This window comes from Bubalus bubalis, chromosome 7 (assembly GCF_019923935.1).
Source record: "Bubalus bubalis isolate 160015118507 breed Murrah chromosome 7, NDDB_SH_1, whole genome shotgun sequence".
Lineage (NCBI taxonomy): Eukaryota > Metazoa > Chordata > Mammalia > Artiodactyla > Bovidae > Bubalus > Bubalus bubalis.
In genome coordinates, this window is record NC_059163.1 from 100,560,197 (window position 1) to 100,578,276 (window position 18,080).

Here is an 18,080-nt window from a genome sequence, read left to right on the forward strand (position 1 = left end):
TATTTAATTGGAGTATGAGGAAATATTACTTTTCTTTACATTTTCTTTTTTGAAATTGGCTTAATAATTATCTATGATTTAGCAACAACAGACTTTGGCACCAAGCATTAAAATAAATAACATTACTCTTTGTAGTATTAACGGTGCATGTGATAATAGAACAAAACAGAGTGCAAAGAAACTGAGATGAACTTTTATGAGAAAAATCAAATGCAGACCAAGCTCTGGTTGTTATACAGATTCCTGGACTAGAATATTATTAACCTTTCCCAATCTCACTATCAGAAACCATCTGTAGAACCTTTCTGCAAAGGGACCTATTGAACTTAGCTTTGTTCGGGTATGGGCAGAGGTAATTCCTGAGATTATTTTGCTGTCACCTTCATTTTGTGGGGAAGAAAATCAAGGCCAAGGGAAGCTCAGTGTAGAGACTTACCAGAATCCCATAGCCAATTACCAGCTAAGTAAATTTGGCATTCTCACCACTCCTTTCTCTACATGAATCTTTCATGTTAACCTCACATCTTTCATTTCATTCCTTGTGCCTTAATTACATTGAACTTCTTTCAGTCTTCCCCCACTTCCTGTCCTTCAAAAGATACCAGAGTCCTTGTCTGTGAGCCTTCGCACTCAGCCACACTCAAACCCCATCCCCACCAAACTCTATGTTCCTAACTCCCAGCCATTGTCCAAATCTCATTATAGCAAGACCCTGCAGTTCAGTTCAGTTCAGTTGCTCAGTTGTGTCTGACTCTTTGCAACCCCATGAATCGCAGCACACCAGGCCTCCCTGTCCATCACCAACTCACAGAGTTCACACAAACTCATGTGCATCAAGTCAGTGATGCCATCCAGCCATCTCATCCTCTGTTGTCCCCTTCTCCTCCTGCCCCCAATCCCTCCCAGCATCAGGGTCTTTTCCAATGAGTTAACTCTTCACATGAGGTAGCCAAAGTACTGGAGTTTCAGCCTTAGCATCAGTCCTTACAATGAACACCCAGGACTGATCTCCTTTAGAATGGACTGGTTGGATCTCCTTGCAGTCCAAGGGACTCTCAAGAGTCTTCTCCAACACACAGTTCAAAAGCATCAATTCTTCACTGCTCAGCTTTCTTTACAGTCCAACTATCACATCCATATATGACCACTGGAAAAACCATAGCCTTGACTAGATGGGTGTTGGCAAAGTAATATCTCTGCTTTTGAATATGCTATCTAGGTTCGTCATAACTTTCCTTCCAAGGAGCAAGCGTCTTTTAATTTTGTGGCTGCAATCACCATCTGCAGTGATTTTGGAGCCCAAAAAAATAAAGTCTGACATTGTTTCCACTGTTTCCCCATCTATTTGCCAAAAAGTGATGGGACTGGATGCCATGATCTTAGTTTTCTGAATGTTGAGCTTTAAGCCAACTTTTTCACTCTCCTCTTTCACTTTCATCAAGAGGCTTTTTAATTCCTCTTCACTTTCTGCCATAAGGGTGGTGTCATCTGCATATCTGAGGTTATTGATATTTCTCCCGGCAATCTTGATTCCAGCTTGTGCTTCTTCCAGTCCAGCGTTTCTCATGATGTACTCCGCATATAAGTTAAATAAGCAGGGTGACAATATACAGCCTTGACATACTCCTTTTCCTATCTGGAACCAGTCTGTTGTTCCATGTCCAGCTCTAAGTTGCTTCCTGACCTGCAAGAGGCAGGTCAGGTGGTCTGGTATTCCCATCTCTTTCAGAATTTTCCACAGTTTATTGTGATCCACACAGTCAAAGGCTTTGGCATAGTCAATAAAGCAGAAAGAGATGTTTTTATGGAACTCTCTTGCTTTTTCCATGATCCAGCAGATTTTGGCAATTTGATCTCTGGTTCCTCTGCCTTTTCTAAATCCAGCTTGAACATCTGGAAGTTCACAGTTCATGTATTGCCGAAGCCTGGCTCAGAGAATTTTCAGCATTATTCTAATAGCATGTGAGATGAGTGCAATTGTGCGGTAGTTTGAGCATTCTTTGGCATTGCCTTTCTCTGGGATTGGAATGAAAACTGACCTTTTCCAGTCCTGTGGCCACTGCTGAGTTTTCCAAATTTGCTGGCACATTGAGTGCAGCACTTTGACAGAGTCATCTTTCAGGATTTGAAATAGCTCAACTGGAATTCCATCACCTCCACTAGCTTTGTTCATAGTGATGCTTTCTAAGGCCCACTTGACTTCACATTCTAGGATGTCTGGTTCTAAGTGAGTTATCACACCATCGTGATTATCTGGGTCGTGAAGATCTTTTTTGTACAGTTCTGTGTATTCTTGCCACCTCTTCTTAATATCTTCTGCTTCTGTTAGGTCCATACCATTTCTGTCCTTTATTGTACCCATCTTTGCATGAAATGTTCCCTTGGTATCTCTAATTTTCTTGAAGAGATTGCTAGTCTTTCCCATTCTGTTGTTTTTCTCTATTTCTTTGTATTGATCGCTGAGGAAGGCTTTCTTATCTGTTCTTGTTTTCTTTGGAATTCTGCATTCAAATGGGAATATCTTTCCTTTTCTCCTTTGCTTTTCACTTCTCTTCTTTTCACAGCTATTTGTAAGGCCTCCCCAGACAGCCATTTTGCTTTTTTGCATTTCTTTTCCATGGGGATGGTCTTGATCCCTGTCTCCTGTACAATGTCATGAACCTCCATCCACACATAGTTCTTCAGGCACTCTGTCTATCAGATCTAGTCCCTTAAATCTATTTCTCACTTCTACTGTATAATCATAAGGGATTTGATTTAGGTCATACCTGAATGGTCTAGTGGTTTTCCCTACTTTCTTCAATTTAAGTCTGAATTTGGCAATAAGGTGTTCATGATCTGAGCCACAGTAAGCTCCTGGTCTTGTTTTTGCTGACTGTATAGAGCTTCTCCATCTTTGGCTGCAGAGAATATAATCAATCTGATTTTGGTGTTGACCATCTGGTGATGTCCATGTGTAGAGTCTTCCCTTGTGTTGTTGGAAGAAGGTGTTTGCTATGACCAGTGCATTCTCTTGGCCCAACTCTATCAGCCTTGGGCTCCCAGAAATATAGATTACATATACTTCCTCTCTGTTTCTATTGCATCCTCTACTCCCTCCATTATACCATGTCAAACACTGTATTGTAATTGTCTGATTATTTGTTCACACTATGAGACTGTGGACTCTGAATATCACATTCATCATCATTACCCCAGCATCAAATGAATGCCTGAAATATAACAGTGGCTTCTGACAAAGAAAAACAGAAAAAAGACACAAATTATCAATAATAAGGAATCAAACAGAGTATATTACTACAGGCACTGCAAACATCAAAAGAGTAATAAGGGAATACTAACAGTTCTGTGGCTCAGCTGGTAAAGAATCCACCTGCAATGCGGGAGACGTGGGTTCCATCCTTGGGTTAGGAAGATCCCCTGAAGAAGGGGAAAGCTACCTACCTCAGTATTCTGGCCTGGAGAATTCCATGGTATATATAGTCCATGGGGTCACAAAGCGTCAGACAAGACTGTGCAACTTTCACTTTCACTCTTCGTTAGCAATTCTACACACATAAATTTGACAAATTAGATGAAACGGAGTAATTGCTCAAAGACTGCAGACTAAAACACAAAACAGAGTATTTACATACTCTTGCCTGGAAAATCCTCTGGACAGAGGAGCCTGGTGGGCTAGAATCCATAGGGTTGCAAGAATCAGACACAACTTAGAGACTAAACCAAACCAACCACCTAACAAAGACAAAGGTAATTGAATTCACAATTTTAAACATCCCCAAATAGAAATCTCTAGATCCAGATGGTTTCATTAAAGAACTCAACCAAACATTTAAGGAATTAATGTCAATTCTATACACTCTCTCCCAGAAAACAGAAGAAGAGGAAATAATTTTATGAAATTATTATTACTATGAAACTAAAATCAGACAAAGACAGTGCAAAAAAAGAAAACTAATACACCAAGTAGAATCTGTTCCAGATATGTAAAGCTGGTTCAGTATTTAAAAATTAATCGATATAATCCACTGTAATCTCACAGGCTAAGGAAGAAAATCATATGCTCATATCATGACACAGAAAGAGCATTTAATCTTCTTTTCTTCCCTTCTAGCTAAAACCTGCCTACTGGTGTTACCTTTCATTGGGAATGTATTTCCTTTTCCTCGTGTTCATCAGGGTCCTGGTCAAGTCTCTTAATCCACATACAGAGATTTGCTCAAATTCAAATCCTGATTGTTAGGCTTCTTACCCAAATTGGTTTCAATTTCTCTGAGTAACCAGCTCAGCATACCAAGAGGTGAGGAGCTTATGCTAAACTCCTAGATAAAACTAGCTAGTAACATCCTAATTCCTCAACAATGGGACATATGCTTGGAAAACCAATGGATTACTCAAATTTAGACTCATAGATACCATATCTGCATTGGAAAAACAACACAGACACAATTTTATACATGTTAATAGAAATTTTAAACTTGGACATTTAGAAGACCAAATTTAAAACTCAACAGAATGGATACTAAGAGGGAACCTCACGACTAAGAGAAGAAAAACTTTGCACAATTTCACCTTTTGTGCTTTTACACTGAGCCAAATCTTTTTCATATTATAATTAGGAACTTCCATCAAGGAACAGGAACATCTGTTTCCAGTTATGAGGTGTATTAATTACCTGATTAATACACAAAGGTCAGGACTCAGCCTCTTGATCAGTGACCTCTACTCCCTTGGACTTTGAAAGTTGTAACCAGAATCTCCTTTTCTCAGTATATTCATCTGTGGCCAGAAGAACACAGAGAAAATCAGCATGAGTACTACAGGGAAAGTAAGTATAGCATTCTTTTTTATGTCATATCATAAATGTGTCAACCTGTGTGCTTGTCTATTTACCAACACCTGGAGAAGGAAATGGCAACCCACTCCAGTGTTCTTGCCTGGAGAATCCCAGGGACGGGGGAGCCTGGTGGGCTGGCGTCTATGGGGTCGCACAGGGTCGGACACGACTGAAGAAACATAGCAGCATCACTCAACTACTCTCTATACTCCTAAAGGTGGAAGACAATCTTAATCTTAATATCTCTCCTTCTCCTTCCCCTTTTCTTTTATTCCTTTTATGTGCCTTGCCTTTCTTCAGTTTTTTTTTTTTTCAGTCCTTTAATAGGCAATATATCAAGCCATATATCAAACTTTCCAAAGTTAAAGATATATCCCCTCCTTAAAGGATCTCATAGAGAGACATAGTAATTATGAAAGAGAGTCCAGGGGTAGTAAAAAAGAGAGGGGCATCACTCCTAATCTTGCCTGGCTTCCCGGAGAAAATGACATATAAAAGAAAACTTACAGATGTAAGAATTCACCAGGTAAAGGAGGAGACAGTTGTGCAGGTAGACGAAACATGAGGAAAAACAGAACAAAATTATCCAGAATTTTTCTGTTGTTCCTGAGGGCAGAAAATGACTAGAAATAAGGTTGGAAAGACTGACAGGAAGATCATGGAAAGCTCTGTAGACCATGTCAACAGATCCTGACAAACAATTGGTGACAATATCATTTTTAGGTAGGGAATTAGCATGATAAGGATTATAGTTCGGGGCTTCCCTGTGGCTCAGACAGTAAAGAATCTGCCTGCAATTGGGAGACCTGGGTTCAGTTCAGGTCTGGGTTAAGAAGATCCCCAGGGGGGCATGGCAATCCACTCCAGTATTCTTGCCTGGAGAATCCCCATTGACAGAGGAGCCTGGAGGGCTAAAGTCCATGGGGTCACAAAGAGTCAGACACACAACTGAGCGGCTAAGCACAGCAATGCTATAAAAGATGGACTTCAAGGTGATGAACCAAGCCAGGTGAAAGACAATGAGGACTGGACCACACAGCAGCAGCAGAAATGGAGAAGAGGGGCCAGATTACAGAAATTTTTAGATTGTGGAGGTTGAGGGAAAGAAACAAATAAGGCTCTTTCCAGGTTTCTTTCTTGTATTATTGAATAGATTACATGGCAACTCATTGAAACAGAGAAAGCAAAGAACAAATTGTGTGCTGTGTCCACCACTGGTCAAGGGAAGGGGAGTGGTGGAAGAAAGAAATAACAGTGTCTTCATGTTTTATCATGTTGAATTTGAGATACCTGTAGGACAGTCCAATGGGTCGCAAAGAGTTGGACATGACTGAGCAACTAAGCACATTCAAATAGCCAATGAATAGAATCTAAAGCTTAGTAACAAGTCTGTTGCAAAGATCATCTATATAAAAGTAATAATTGATTCTATATAAACTAGGTGAAATCACATAGGATAATAATTTATAGTGAGAACGATGGGCTGAAATCAGAACCCTTGAAGGACTACCTTACCACCAACAACATCTTCAATCTAAGTCTGCAAGTGACCACCACCATTTGATGAAATGCCACAGCTAGATGGTCTCCATTTCTGCCTGCACCCCAAAACTGATTCTCTCCCATACCTAGGATCACAAATAACTCTCACACTGCAATGTCATTTCTACCCTGAAACTGAACAACTTCGTTCATCATAAGATCAAAAGTATGACATCTATCCTCTTGGTTGTGTAGCAGTATGTACATACAGTTAGAATTGCAAGACTGATTTGAATACAGAGACTGATAGTACAAGAAAAGTTGAGTTGAGGTCAAGAGGCTACATTCTGAGTATATTTAAGCAATGATTTCTTCCTTTTTTTTTTTATCTAGGCTTGAGTGTGAAAGAATTGGATGGATTCAACCTTCTAATAACCATTAATATAGGAATTCTCTAACTCCCAATCCTAAGGAGTTTCCCTTTCTGCCTCCATATTCTTTTTCCCAGGTTATCAGGTGCAAAGCAGCCATAGTCTGGAAGCCTGGTGGATCATTTTCCATTGAGGAGGTAGAAGTGGCTCCACCAAAGGCAAAAGAAGTTCGCATAAAGGTAAAAAAAAAAAAAAAAAAAATCCACAATATTTCCACACCAAAACTCAGAGCTGTTCACTGTAGGTTATACATTCTTTTCACAATGTTCAACTCAGAAAGAAAACTATATGCTCTCCTATTTCTTTTTTTTTTTAATTTTATTTTATTTTTTAACTTTACAATATTGTATTGGTTTTGCCATATATCAACATGAATCTGCCACAGGTATACACATGTTCCCCATCCTGAACCCTCCTCCCTCCTCCCTCCCCATACCATCCCTCTGGGTCGTCCCAATGAACAGTCTTTTGGACTCTGTGGGAGAGGAAGAGGGTGAGATGATTTGGGAGAATGGCATTGAAACATGTATAATATCATGCCGAGGTCCAGCCCCGGCTGATCCAGGGTATTCGATGGGGAGACAGAGTAGGTGACCTATTATTTATTTATTTATTCAGAGATATAAAGAATAATAGAATAAGGATAGCTCAGTAGGAAAATTCAGTGGAGAAAAGAAGCTGAGTATCTTGGTTTACACGGGAGACCAATAAAACTTCAAGACAAGAAGTTTGCACCACTTACATAGGCCGCAGGCGTCCTTCCGTTCTCCCCAAGGAGAGGAGACACTGAGGCCTCCCCGGTCGGATCTTAGAAGCCCAGGCATAATTAGTAAGCATGGTGGGTTCCGCGCTCCAGATGGAGACTCAACTGGAAGTTAAAGGGAAGAATGACATGGGGAGACCAAGCGTTGGTGAGCAAGGCCCCTAGCTTTATTTTCAACAGGGGTTTTTATACCCTAAGTTACACATAGAGGATAATAGGGGATGCAAAGTCAGCAGTCTTTGATGCTTATCAAAAACCAGGGTTTCTTTCCTGCAAATTTATCGTATACAAATGGTTTAGGTGATTTACATCATCTTCTGGCCAGAAGGCCTATTAACATTTTATGACTCTTGACAAGGACTTATCAACAAAGACTTATTTTCTCTAAGAGTAATTATTTTAAGGTTTGGCGCCATCTTTCGAAGATAAAATTGCATTCCTATAGGGCGGATGTGTAATGGGTTTACAAAGGAAAGAATTTATTACCTTAAGGGTCTAAAGTTACTAACACCAAGGCCACTAGTTATTTTTTCTACATACCAACTATTAATTAATACACATTCAAGGATACAATTCAGGGGATGTGGAAACTTGGCAAGAAACATTGGCTCATCAATGAAATCTTTTACTAGTTTTATTCTGACAGTTTCTAACTCTCTGAGAGGCTCTAAGCTATTTGAATATCTTAGGCTTCCCGTGCCTCTCGAGGCTGGGAGACTGTAAACAATCGTATGCATAGCTGTAGGTGTCCAGGTAAACTTGTCAGGCGAGTTAGAGAGCCATCTGAGGGTTTTGGATTTAAACACTCCTAGTTGCCCAGGAACTTTATTAATTGGAGCTGTAAGTTAACTCTTTGACAGAGAGAGCGAGATGGTGGTGGGGGACAGCCCCCACTAAAGTCAGAGGTGAGAGCACAAAGCAATAAAGTAGGCAGACTCTGGTTTTGCGGGTAGATACTCGAGAATATCCGGGGGCACTCCCGAGGCTCGATCCCACCTTTTCGTATGCCGAGCCTCCTTCCTCATGACCTGTGTCACGAGTGGAATGTCTCTCACCAGCTCCTGGCAATATCATATATGAAACAAGTCGCCCGTCTAGGTTTGATGCACGATACTGGATGCTTGGGGCTGGTGCACTGGGACGATCCTATTTCTTTTTTATTAAACATTTCCATTAGTCTTCAAATACAAAGAGAGAAACAGTTGGGAAGGTATAGCATAGGTTACATACCCAATGGACACTTATTTTTAACTACTACTAATTAAAATAAGTTTCTACCCACAAACCATACTTTAATCTGTACTTTCAATTTTCTTTATGATATTCTTCATGATATTTAAGTTACCTTGAAATACAGTCCTCCCCCTGTATCTGCAGGGGATTGGTACCAAGACTCCCCCACTCCATACCAAAATCCTAGGAGGCTCAAATTCCTTATATAAAATGGTGTGGTATTTGCATATAACTTACACACATTCTCCTGTATACTTTATTCACCTCTGCTAAGTCACTTCAGTTGTGTCTGTCTCTTTGTGACCCTATGGACTGTAGTCCGCCAGTCTCCTCTGTCCATAGGATTCTCCATGCAAGAATACTGGAATGGGTTGTTGTGCCCTCCTCCAGGGGATCTTCCTGACCCAGGGGTCAAACCCACGTCTCTTACATCTCCTGCATTGGCAGAAGGGTTCTTTACCACTAGCACGTAGGTTACTTAAAAATACCTAATACAAGATAAATGCTATACAAATTGTTATAAATACAATGTAAATGATATGTAAATAGTTGCCAGCATGCATCAAATTCAAGTTTTGTTTGGGGGACTTTATGGATTTTTTAAAAATAATTTCAATCCCTTATTGGTTGAATCCATGGATGAAAAACCCATGGATAAGAAGGATTGACTGTATGTTTTATGAAATTTTGTTTCATTATAGATAAATCAAGACTCAGTCTTTGGAATTCAGGTTAGAGCTGGAAGAGGCTTACAGATACCTGTTATTTTAAAAATAAGATTAAAATCAATAATGTACAGGACTGTTCTAGAGGTTAAATAAGAACAGAGACTTCAACTGCTTTTCTCAACCTTGCTGATATGTCTGGAATCATTTGGGAGCTTTAGAAAATGCTGAAAACTGAATCCCACCCTTAGACATTTTGAATTTGTGATTTATCCGGTGTGGAGTGCAGTCTGATTGGGCTTCCTAAGGGGCACTAGTGGTAAAGAACCCTCCTGCCAAGCAGGAGACCTGGGTTTGATCCCTGGGTTGGGAAGATTCCCTGGAGGAGGGCATGGCAATCCACTCTGTATTCTTGCCTGGAGAATCCCCTGGACAGAGGAGTTTGGCAGATTATAGTCCATAGGGTTACAAAGAGTCGGACACGACTAAAGCAGCTTAGCATGCACACAGGCTGATCATTAGAGTTTTTAAATCTCCCCTAGGTGATTCTAATAAAAGGCTACCAGCCCAGAAGGTAGATCACCTGACTTCTAGTTCAGTTTCTTTTGAATTTTCACTATTTAATGTTAGTAATGATGAATAAGTATTGTTTATTAATGGATCACAGAGGGATCATCATTTTCTAAGTTACCTTGCCTGTGCAATCCATGCCCTCTTTTCAAAAAATCTTCTCTGGCCTATATTATCCATGGAGTGCACAGAAGGTCATTTGGCCATCTCTATTCACTCTCCACCCACAGGATCGCAACTCATACAGAGAGATGTGGACACCAACTCAAAAACATCCAGCCATTATCTGATAAGCTACAAATCTGAATCTCTCACTCAAGAATTTGAACAAGATACAGAGTCTGAGCAAGACAGGGGATGGAGGGAACTAGAGAGGCTGGAGGGGCTCAGGGCTGGCAGTCATTTTTAACCATGTGATCATATGAATAAGAGAAAGCCTGTCTTCAGAGAATGATAGGAAAATGCAGCTATACACACACTGAGTCAAAGTAGTCAGATGAAGACAAAGGCTGCTTGATGGATTTCTAGATCCATTCATTCTAACTGCACTGCTTACAGTCAGGTTACAAGCAATTTTATGATACCCTTCAAATTATCTCCCTTTTACATGGTCAAATTTCAATAGATTTCAATTCTTGACTTAGCCATGTGTGTGTATGTGTGTGTGTGTGCGCGCGCACACATGCATTCCAACCCCATACCCATTTTAGAGATGAATAGACTGAGACTCAGAAGGACAATTCCTCCCCTGATCACACAGTTAAACAGGGGTGCAGAGCCAAGATTTCAGCTCTGAACTCTTTAGTAACCACTGCTCTGAGTGTCTCCACTTTAAACTATCTGGCTGATTTACAACAAAAAGTGGTATTACAACTTGTACCAATAACATAACTGTAAAGCTCTCATGTGAAATAAATTAAAGCCTCAATTATAATAGGAGGCATTATCCCTCTCCTTCCTATATTCCAATTCCTTCATTTCTATAATTGGTCTTGCTCCTCCACACTCCCACCCACAAGCTACAGTGAAGCACAAAGTAAGACCTTTGATGCCACATGTGGTTTTACAATGGTCTCTTCTGAGCCCATCCTACCCTCTCCAGTAAGTTTTAAAATCATTTGATTCCAAAATTAGCTAGTGAAAAACATTGTATTGATTGAAACACATTACTGGCCCTTGTCCAGAATTAAAACTAAGAAATTAATGCATTAATATTAACGCAGCATATCAAACTACCAAAACACTTTACAACATTAACAATTCTAGAACATCTCTGAGACAGAGAAAACTATATTACTCTTTGCCTTCCATACAGATGGTGGCCACAGCGCTCTGTGGGACCGAGATGAAAATGTTGAAGGATAAAAATCTTCAGCACCAACACTACCCTATCATTATGGGCCATGAAGGAGCTGGAATAGTCGAGAGTGTGGGAGAAGGAGTGAGCACAGTGAAAGCAGGTATGAACTGGTACCTGGAATTAGGAGATAGCAGCAACTTGGAACCCACCTCAGGAATAAAAAGTATCCCTTAAATTATGTTAGGCGTAAATGAAATAAAAGGTAAAATATTGCCCATTTCTTAGAGAAGGAGGGTTAAGTATAAATTACAGAAAAATACTAAATGTATTCTTTATACTTTGATATTAATAAAAATAAAAAATAGAATGTACTGAAATTGAACTTGAAAGAAAGTGCAAATGAGACAAAAATTTCCTCAAAAAAATCAACTGAGAGAAACTGTTGAACAATTGTTTAAATGAAGCATATGATAAATATGATAAATAGTTCAACTATGATAAACAGTTGAACACATTAGTGAACTAAATAGGGAAGAAGTTCAGAACTGGATCAAATTAATGTAGGAATTTAATATAGGATTAAGTTTGCCTTTCAATTTTGAGGGGAGAACATGGATTTCAACATATAATATTGAAACAACTGGATAGTTTTCTGGAGAATAAAAGTAACTTGAGTTGCTATTACATTTTTATAGAAAGAAAGATGCTATATGAATCCAAGAATTAAATGTGAAAAGCGAAACCATAGAAGTATTATAAATTATTGTAATAGAACATTTTGTAATACCTCAGAGAAGGGAAGGAAATTTTAACCAACACAAAAAATTCAGATGTAAAATAACATATCGATAAATTTGAAAATAAAGTTCTTTAAAATTCTGTGTTAAAAAAATACCCTTCCCCCAAATCAACAAGCCAATATGACGGGCAGATTTCTTTAATTTATAAAGAATTCTTTAACACTAACTTATGAAAATTGGCAAAGGAAATGTACATCTAGTTTGGAAGGAAATATATAGAGAGATATAGGTATATACACATATACACACAAATGCTTTTTAAGCATGTAAGAAGATGCCCAATCTCAAACCCTAAATAAATTAAAATTTTAAAGACAACAGAAAAACTGTTTATCTAAAAAATTAGCAAAGACTTGAAAGTGTAATATTTAAGGCTGACAACCTTTAAGGTTGTAAGACTAAATAAAGTTCTCAACCTCAATTGACAGGCTGTCAGCTGGGGCTACAGCCCTCAGCTCCGTGAAGCTGCTCACATTCCTTCTCATGGGGCCCCTTTACCCACTTCTAGTCTCAAAGCTGCAATGGCACATCAAGTCCTTCTCATGCTTTGAATCACTTTTTCTTCCTGCTTTCCTCTTGTCTCCTTTCATGGATCTTTGGTGAAGAAGATCACTCAGTCGTGTCCGACTCTGCAACCCCATGGACTGTAGCCTACCAGGCTCCTCTGTCCAAGAGATTTTCCAGGCAATAGTACTGGAGTGAATTGCCATTTCCTTCTCCAGGGAACTTCCTGCCCCAGGGATCGAACCCAGGTCTCCAGCATTGTAGACAGACGCTTAACCATCTGAGCCACCAGGGAAGTCCTTTGGTCCCCCTAAATAACCCAGGATAATCTCCTATTTTAATGTCAATTGCTTAGTAATCTTAATTATATCTGCAAAGCCTCTCTTCTTTCCATGTAACATTCACAGGCATGATAACTTGACATATTTAATTTCTGGTAATTAGGATAAGACCTCTTTGGTGAGCCATTTTAGAAATTCTGTCTACCACAGACCATGCATGCTCAAAATATTCATTGCATTGTTCTTTTTCATGTCAGAGAGGAAGAAATAATAAAAATAGAAAACAACCTAAATGTCTGTCAGTACACAGGGTGCTGCTTAAATATAAATTACAATATATGTATATAATAGAATACTATGTAAATATTAAATAAATGATAGAATGCTGTATCATTCTAAGATAAGAAATCTCCAAGATCAACTGTTAAATAAAAAAGCAAGGCCTATGATAGGGTATGTAGTATACTAGTTTTTGTATTTCTAAAGGGATTATGTCTCTGAAAAATACCTTGGATCTTGATAAAAGTAATTGTCTTTAGGGTGGGATAAGGAAGACTAGAGACTTGGATGTCAATTTTCACTTGTGCTGTTTAAATTTTACCATGAGTATGTATTATTTTTTTAAAAAAACTGAAAGTAAATGAAATTCTACAAATTATTTTTACAGAAAATATGAAGTAAATTGCTCTGGTTTACAAGGATAGACAACGGGGCAGTCAGTAAGTCCATCACAGGCAGGTTATTCTAATATTCTTCTTATACTTTGAACATTAGTAGAAAAAACTGCCTACCTCTGGAGAAAGGATTGATGTAAAACACAGAAGATAGCATGGAGACAATCCTCTCTCCCGGATCCAGAAGCTTATTCTGTGAGTTTGTGGTATCCATACAATTTTAAATTCAATTCCTGGCACCAGAAGTTTTATAGGAAATGTAAGAAAAGACTTGGCTGAGTGGCTACATGACAAAGTCATCTGGTGCCTCAAGAGGAACTTAGAAAGGAAGCAAATCTGAGGCCAGCCCCTTGGGAGTCAGACACTGAGCCCAGGGCTAGGCACACATGCCAAAGATATCCCCTTTTTTGTAAGTATTCTCCACAATAGCAAGCACAATTAAATGTGGAACTAATTCTTAGTTATATTTTCTTGAGCGCCTTGTTGTTGAGTTCCTGAGACACCACTATCTCTTTACTTTAAAAATAATGCCTTAATAAACAATTTTGCTTTCTTAGGAGATAAAGTTATCACACTCTTTCTACCACAGTGTGGAGAATGCACCTCTTGCCTTAATTCTGCAGACAATTTTTGTATAAAACTCAAGTAAGTTTTTACAAACTTTTTTTTGAAAAATTAATTCAATTTCCTTAAAAGGAATCTAAACTTTCTACTTCCAAATAAATGTTTTTTGTTTGCTTTTGTCTATAAAAGACAGGCAGAAACCTACCTGATGTCTGATGGTACCAGTAGATTTACCTGTAAGGGAAAACCAGTGTACCACTTTGGGAATACAAGCACCTTCTCTGAATACACAGTAATGGATGAAATCTCAGTCGCCAAGATTGATGCAGCTGCACCTCTGGAGAAAGTATTCCTAGTTAGCTGTGGTTTTTCTACTGGGTATGGTGGTGCAATCAATACTGCCAAGGTGAGAAGCATTTATATCCATTATGAATGTAATTGTTGACATATGGAGTTGGAAGGCCTTATGTATCTGGGCCATGTCTGATCATATAGCCTGAGAGAGACTCGCAAACCTGCCTCAAAACATCCTCAAGTTCTTTATTATTGTCTAGTCACCTATACTCCCTTGCACATATTTCCCATTCCTTCTTGGTCAGTAATATGTGGCAGATTAAGTCTAGATGCCATTCACAAGTGGAGACATCAGGTATTCCTGGAAGTGAAACATAATACAGTTTTAAAATGACTATATATGCTTCCACATTCCAGTTAATTCTTTTTTTCTTTCAACATACATTTATGGGGCCATTCACTGTTCCAGGTGCTGGGATTCAACAGCTAAAAGTGCCCATTGAGCTTCTATTCTGTTATTTAACAGATGGTGAAAAGTTCCTATAAAAACAAAAGGGAAGTAAAAAGACCAATTGATGGAGAAGATGTTGGCATATAAAACAGACTAGTCAGGTAACCCCACTCTGGTTGAGTGGGTTACTGCTTTGTTTGATTTTTTTTTTTTCTTTTTGGTGGTACCACCTTGACTTGCAGGATCTCAGTTTCCCAACAAAGGACTGAATACAAGCCACAGCAGAGAAAGCCTGGAATCCTAACCACTAGGCCACTGGAGAACTCTAGAGCAGGTTACTGTTAAATGACAGTTTCTGGAATATCACCCAAACCTGCCTAGCTTCTTTCTTTGAGTGGTTAATAAATTTCCTTTTTTAAAATTTTTTTCTTGTGTATTTCTTATTTGTATTGGAGTATAGCCGATTAACAATGTTATGATAGTTTTAGGTGAACAGCAAAGGCACTCAGCCATACTCAGCCATGTATCCATTCTCCCCCAAACCCCTCTCCCATCCAGGCTGAAGCAGCAAGTGAATTTTAGTTCTTTATTTTTTTCCACTCTCCATTAGTCCCTATACTATCCAGACTTAGTATGCGGTTCAATTTAAATTAGTCTCATTTTAGACCCAATAAAAAATAAGTCTTTACCTTTATAAGGCACTGTCATTATAAGTGAAGCAAAGTTTATGGATATCCAAAAGAAAAGAGAAGGGAAATGTTGCAAGAAGGTGGAAAACTCAAAAATATATGAAATTAACTACTCTGTTAAATAAGTCTTAAGAGTCAATGAAAGTTCATTAAACTTCTTCTATTTACCCTAATTCCTGAGACTTAAAACTGTTTTTACAGGTTAGTTTTTGCTCCTCTGTCAAAAAGTATCCCATATCTAGAAATATGTTGAGAAGCTAAAACTCTCTATTCACATGTTTTATTTGAAGATGGCCTTTGTTTATGTCTCATAAAAAAGTACATTCAGATCTTGTCTGTCCAATTAAGTAACAGTATTGTTCTCTTTGCTCTTTTTTTCTGCCTTTGGGTATGCAGGTGACCCCAGGCTCCACTTGTGCTGTGTTTGGCCTGGGAGGAGTTGGCCTGTCTGTTATCATGGGCTGCAAAGCAGCTGGAGCAACCAGGATCATTGCAGTGGACATCAACAAAGACAAATTTGAGAAGGCAAAGGAAGTGGGTGCCACTGAGTGCATCAACCCACAGGACTATGAGAAACCCATCCAAGAAGTTTTATTTGACCTGACAGGTGATGGTGTGGACTTTAGCTTTGAGGTCATTGGAAATCCAGAAACTGTGGTATGTGATTTTCAATTATGAAAATTACTGCTATTTCTATCAGTCATTATTTTTGTTTTAAGATTTATGTATTTATTGGCTGTGGTAGGTCTTCATTGCTGCACATAGGGCTCCCTCTAGTTGTGGTGAGTGAGAGCTACTCTTTATTGTGGTGCACGGGCTTCTCATTTCCATGGATTTTGTCTTGTGAAGCAGAGGCTCTAGGCGCCTGGGCTTCAGTAGTTGCAGTGCATGGGCTCAGAAGACACAGGCTTAGTCATGCCACGGCATGTGGGATCTTCCCTGACCAGGTATCGAATCTGTGTCCCCTGCACTGGAAGGCATATTCTTATCGATTGGACCACCAGGGAAGCCCCCAGTCTTTATTTCAGATTTTTAACTGAGTGAAAATTCTAAAATTCCCTCCACAATCTTCTATTTAATTCTCTTTGTGCCCCTGACATCCCACCTGGCACCTTCTGTCTACTCTTATAAATATATTCACTATCCCAAACACTGAACCCCCATACTGAGTTTTCTTCTCCCTCTGTTCCATTATATCAATACTATTCCTTCAAATAAGCAGACAGCCTACAATAGACAGGGAAAAAAAGCTTTGTAAGGAATTCTTACTGAATTACTTCATAATAAGGAGCAGCTTAGTAACTATAACTTCCAAGCCAGAAGATTTAAATGTGGTAAGAATAATTAATGACCCTGCAAAGCTCTACACTTTCACAAAGTCTATCATGTTGGATCTGAGATAATCATCCAAGAAACATTATTTACCAACCTTGATTAAAAGAGTTCAAGAATGAAGGGAAAAAAATGGTAATTTTTCTGGCTGAATATGGTTTATGTAAGAATATAAATGGATAGGACATTATTTCACAAATTGAGACTCTCTTTCTTTGGGACTGTAGAAATAGCATACTATTGGGTTGCATGTCTCCATCTTCTAATCAGCTCCATGAAAACCCAAGATCTGTCTCTTCCAACTGAAACCCTTTCCTCAGCTTACAAAATGTTTCCATTCCTCACTACACATAAATCCCCTCATCTATAAAAATGATATAACAAAATCACAGGCTTTCCTGCAGATAGTCTTGCTCCCAAAAATAGCGTTTCAAAATAAATAATGGGAACATGCTTATTTATAACTTTGCTAATATATGATGCTATACAAATAGCCAACTATATTTTTCAGTATCTAAAAGAATATGCTAAGTTGCTTCAGTCATATCTGACTCTTTGCAGTCCCACAGACTACGGCCCACCAGGCTCCTCTGTGCATGGAATTCTCCAGGCAAAAATACTGGGGTGGGTTGCATTTCCTTCTCCAGGGGATCTTCCTAACCCAGGGATTGAACTTGCATCTCTAACATCTCCTGCACTGGCAGAAGGGTCCTTTATCACTAGGGCTACCTGGGAAGCCCTATGAATATGTCAGCTCTAACTAACCACCCGTGTCAGTATAAAAATTATTACTGTCATTATGATTATTACTACTACCATGGGTGCCTTTATTTTCATTTTTTTATTTTCATCTATTGTACCAGATACTATACTCTGTAGCACACAATGTCTTATTTATGTTTCAGTGCATTCTTAGAAAATAAATATTATTTCAAATGATGACAAGGAGCATCAGAAAAGCATGTAACAGACCACTGAGAACAGTCAAGCTGAGATTCAGACTTAGGTCCAACTCTCAAGTACACCTCTTAACCCCCTCATTGTTTTTCATTGCTTTACAACAGGCAGCTGCCCTGGCCTCCTGCCATGAGAGCCATGGGGTCTGCGTGATTATTGGGTTAATCATTGGTGTCCAACTCAACATCAGTGGCCACTTGTTCTTCTCAGGACGCTCTTTAAAGGGATCTATTTATGGAGGTATGAATGATTC

The 18,080-nt window shown here is 39.0% G+C and overlaps 1 protein-coding gene across 4 annotated transcripts in view; it reads left to right on the forward strand.

Annotated features, from left to right (window-relative positions):
* Positions 1 to 18,080, forward strand: part of ADH6 (alcohol dehydrogenase 6 (class V)) — a 33,774-nt gene that overhangs the window by 12,263 nt on the left and 3,431 nt on the right. For 2 of the 4 annotated variants that reach the window (XM_006059199.4, XM_044946187.2), the window contains exons 2-8: positions 4,771 to 4,828; positions 6,828 to 6,929; positions 11,297 to 11,441; positions 14,098 to 14,185; positions 14,294 to 14,510; positions 15,935 to 16,195; positions 17,935 to 18,067. In XM_006059199.4, the coding sequence (XP_006059261.3) occupies positions 4,811 to 4,828; positions 6,828 to 6,929; positions 11,297 to 11,441; positions 14,098 to 14,185; positions 14,294 to 14,510; positions 15,935 to 16,195; positions 17,935 to 18,067 (964 nt within the window). In that variant the 5' untranslated portion in view covers positions 4,771 to 4,810. Of the gene's footprint in view, positions 1 to 4,619; positions 4,829 to 6,827; positions 6,930 to 11,296; positions 11,442 to 14,097; positions 14,186 to 14,293; positions 14,511 to 15,934; positions 16,196 to 17,934; positions 18,068 to 18,080 lie in introns of all 4 variants that reach the window. The other 2 variants (XM_025290397.3, XM_006059200.4) reach the window with 2 other exon arrangements.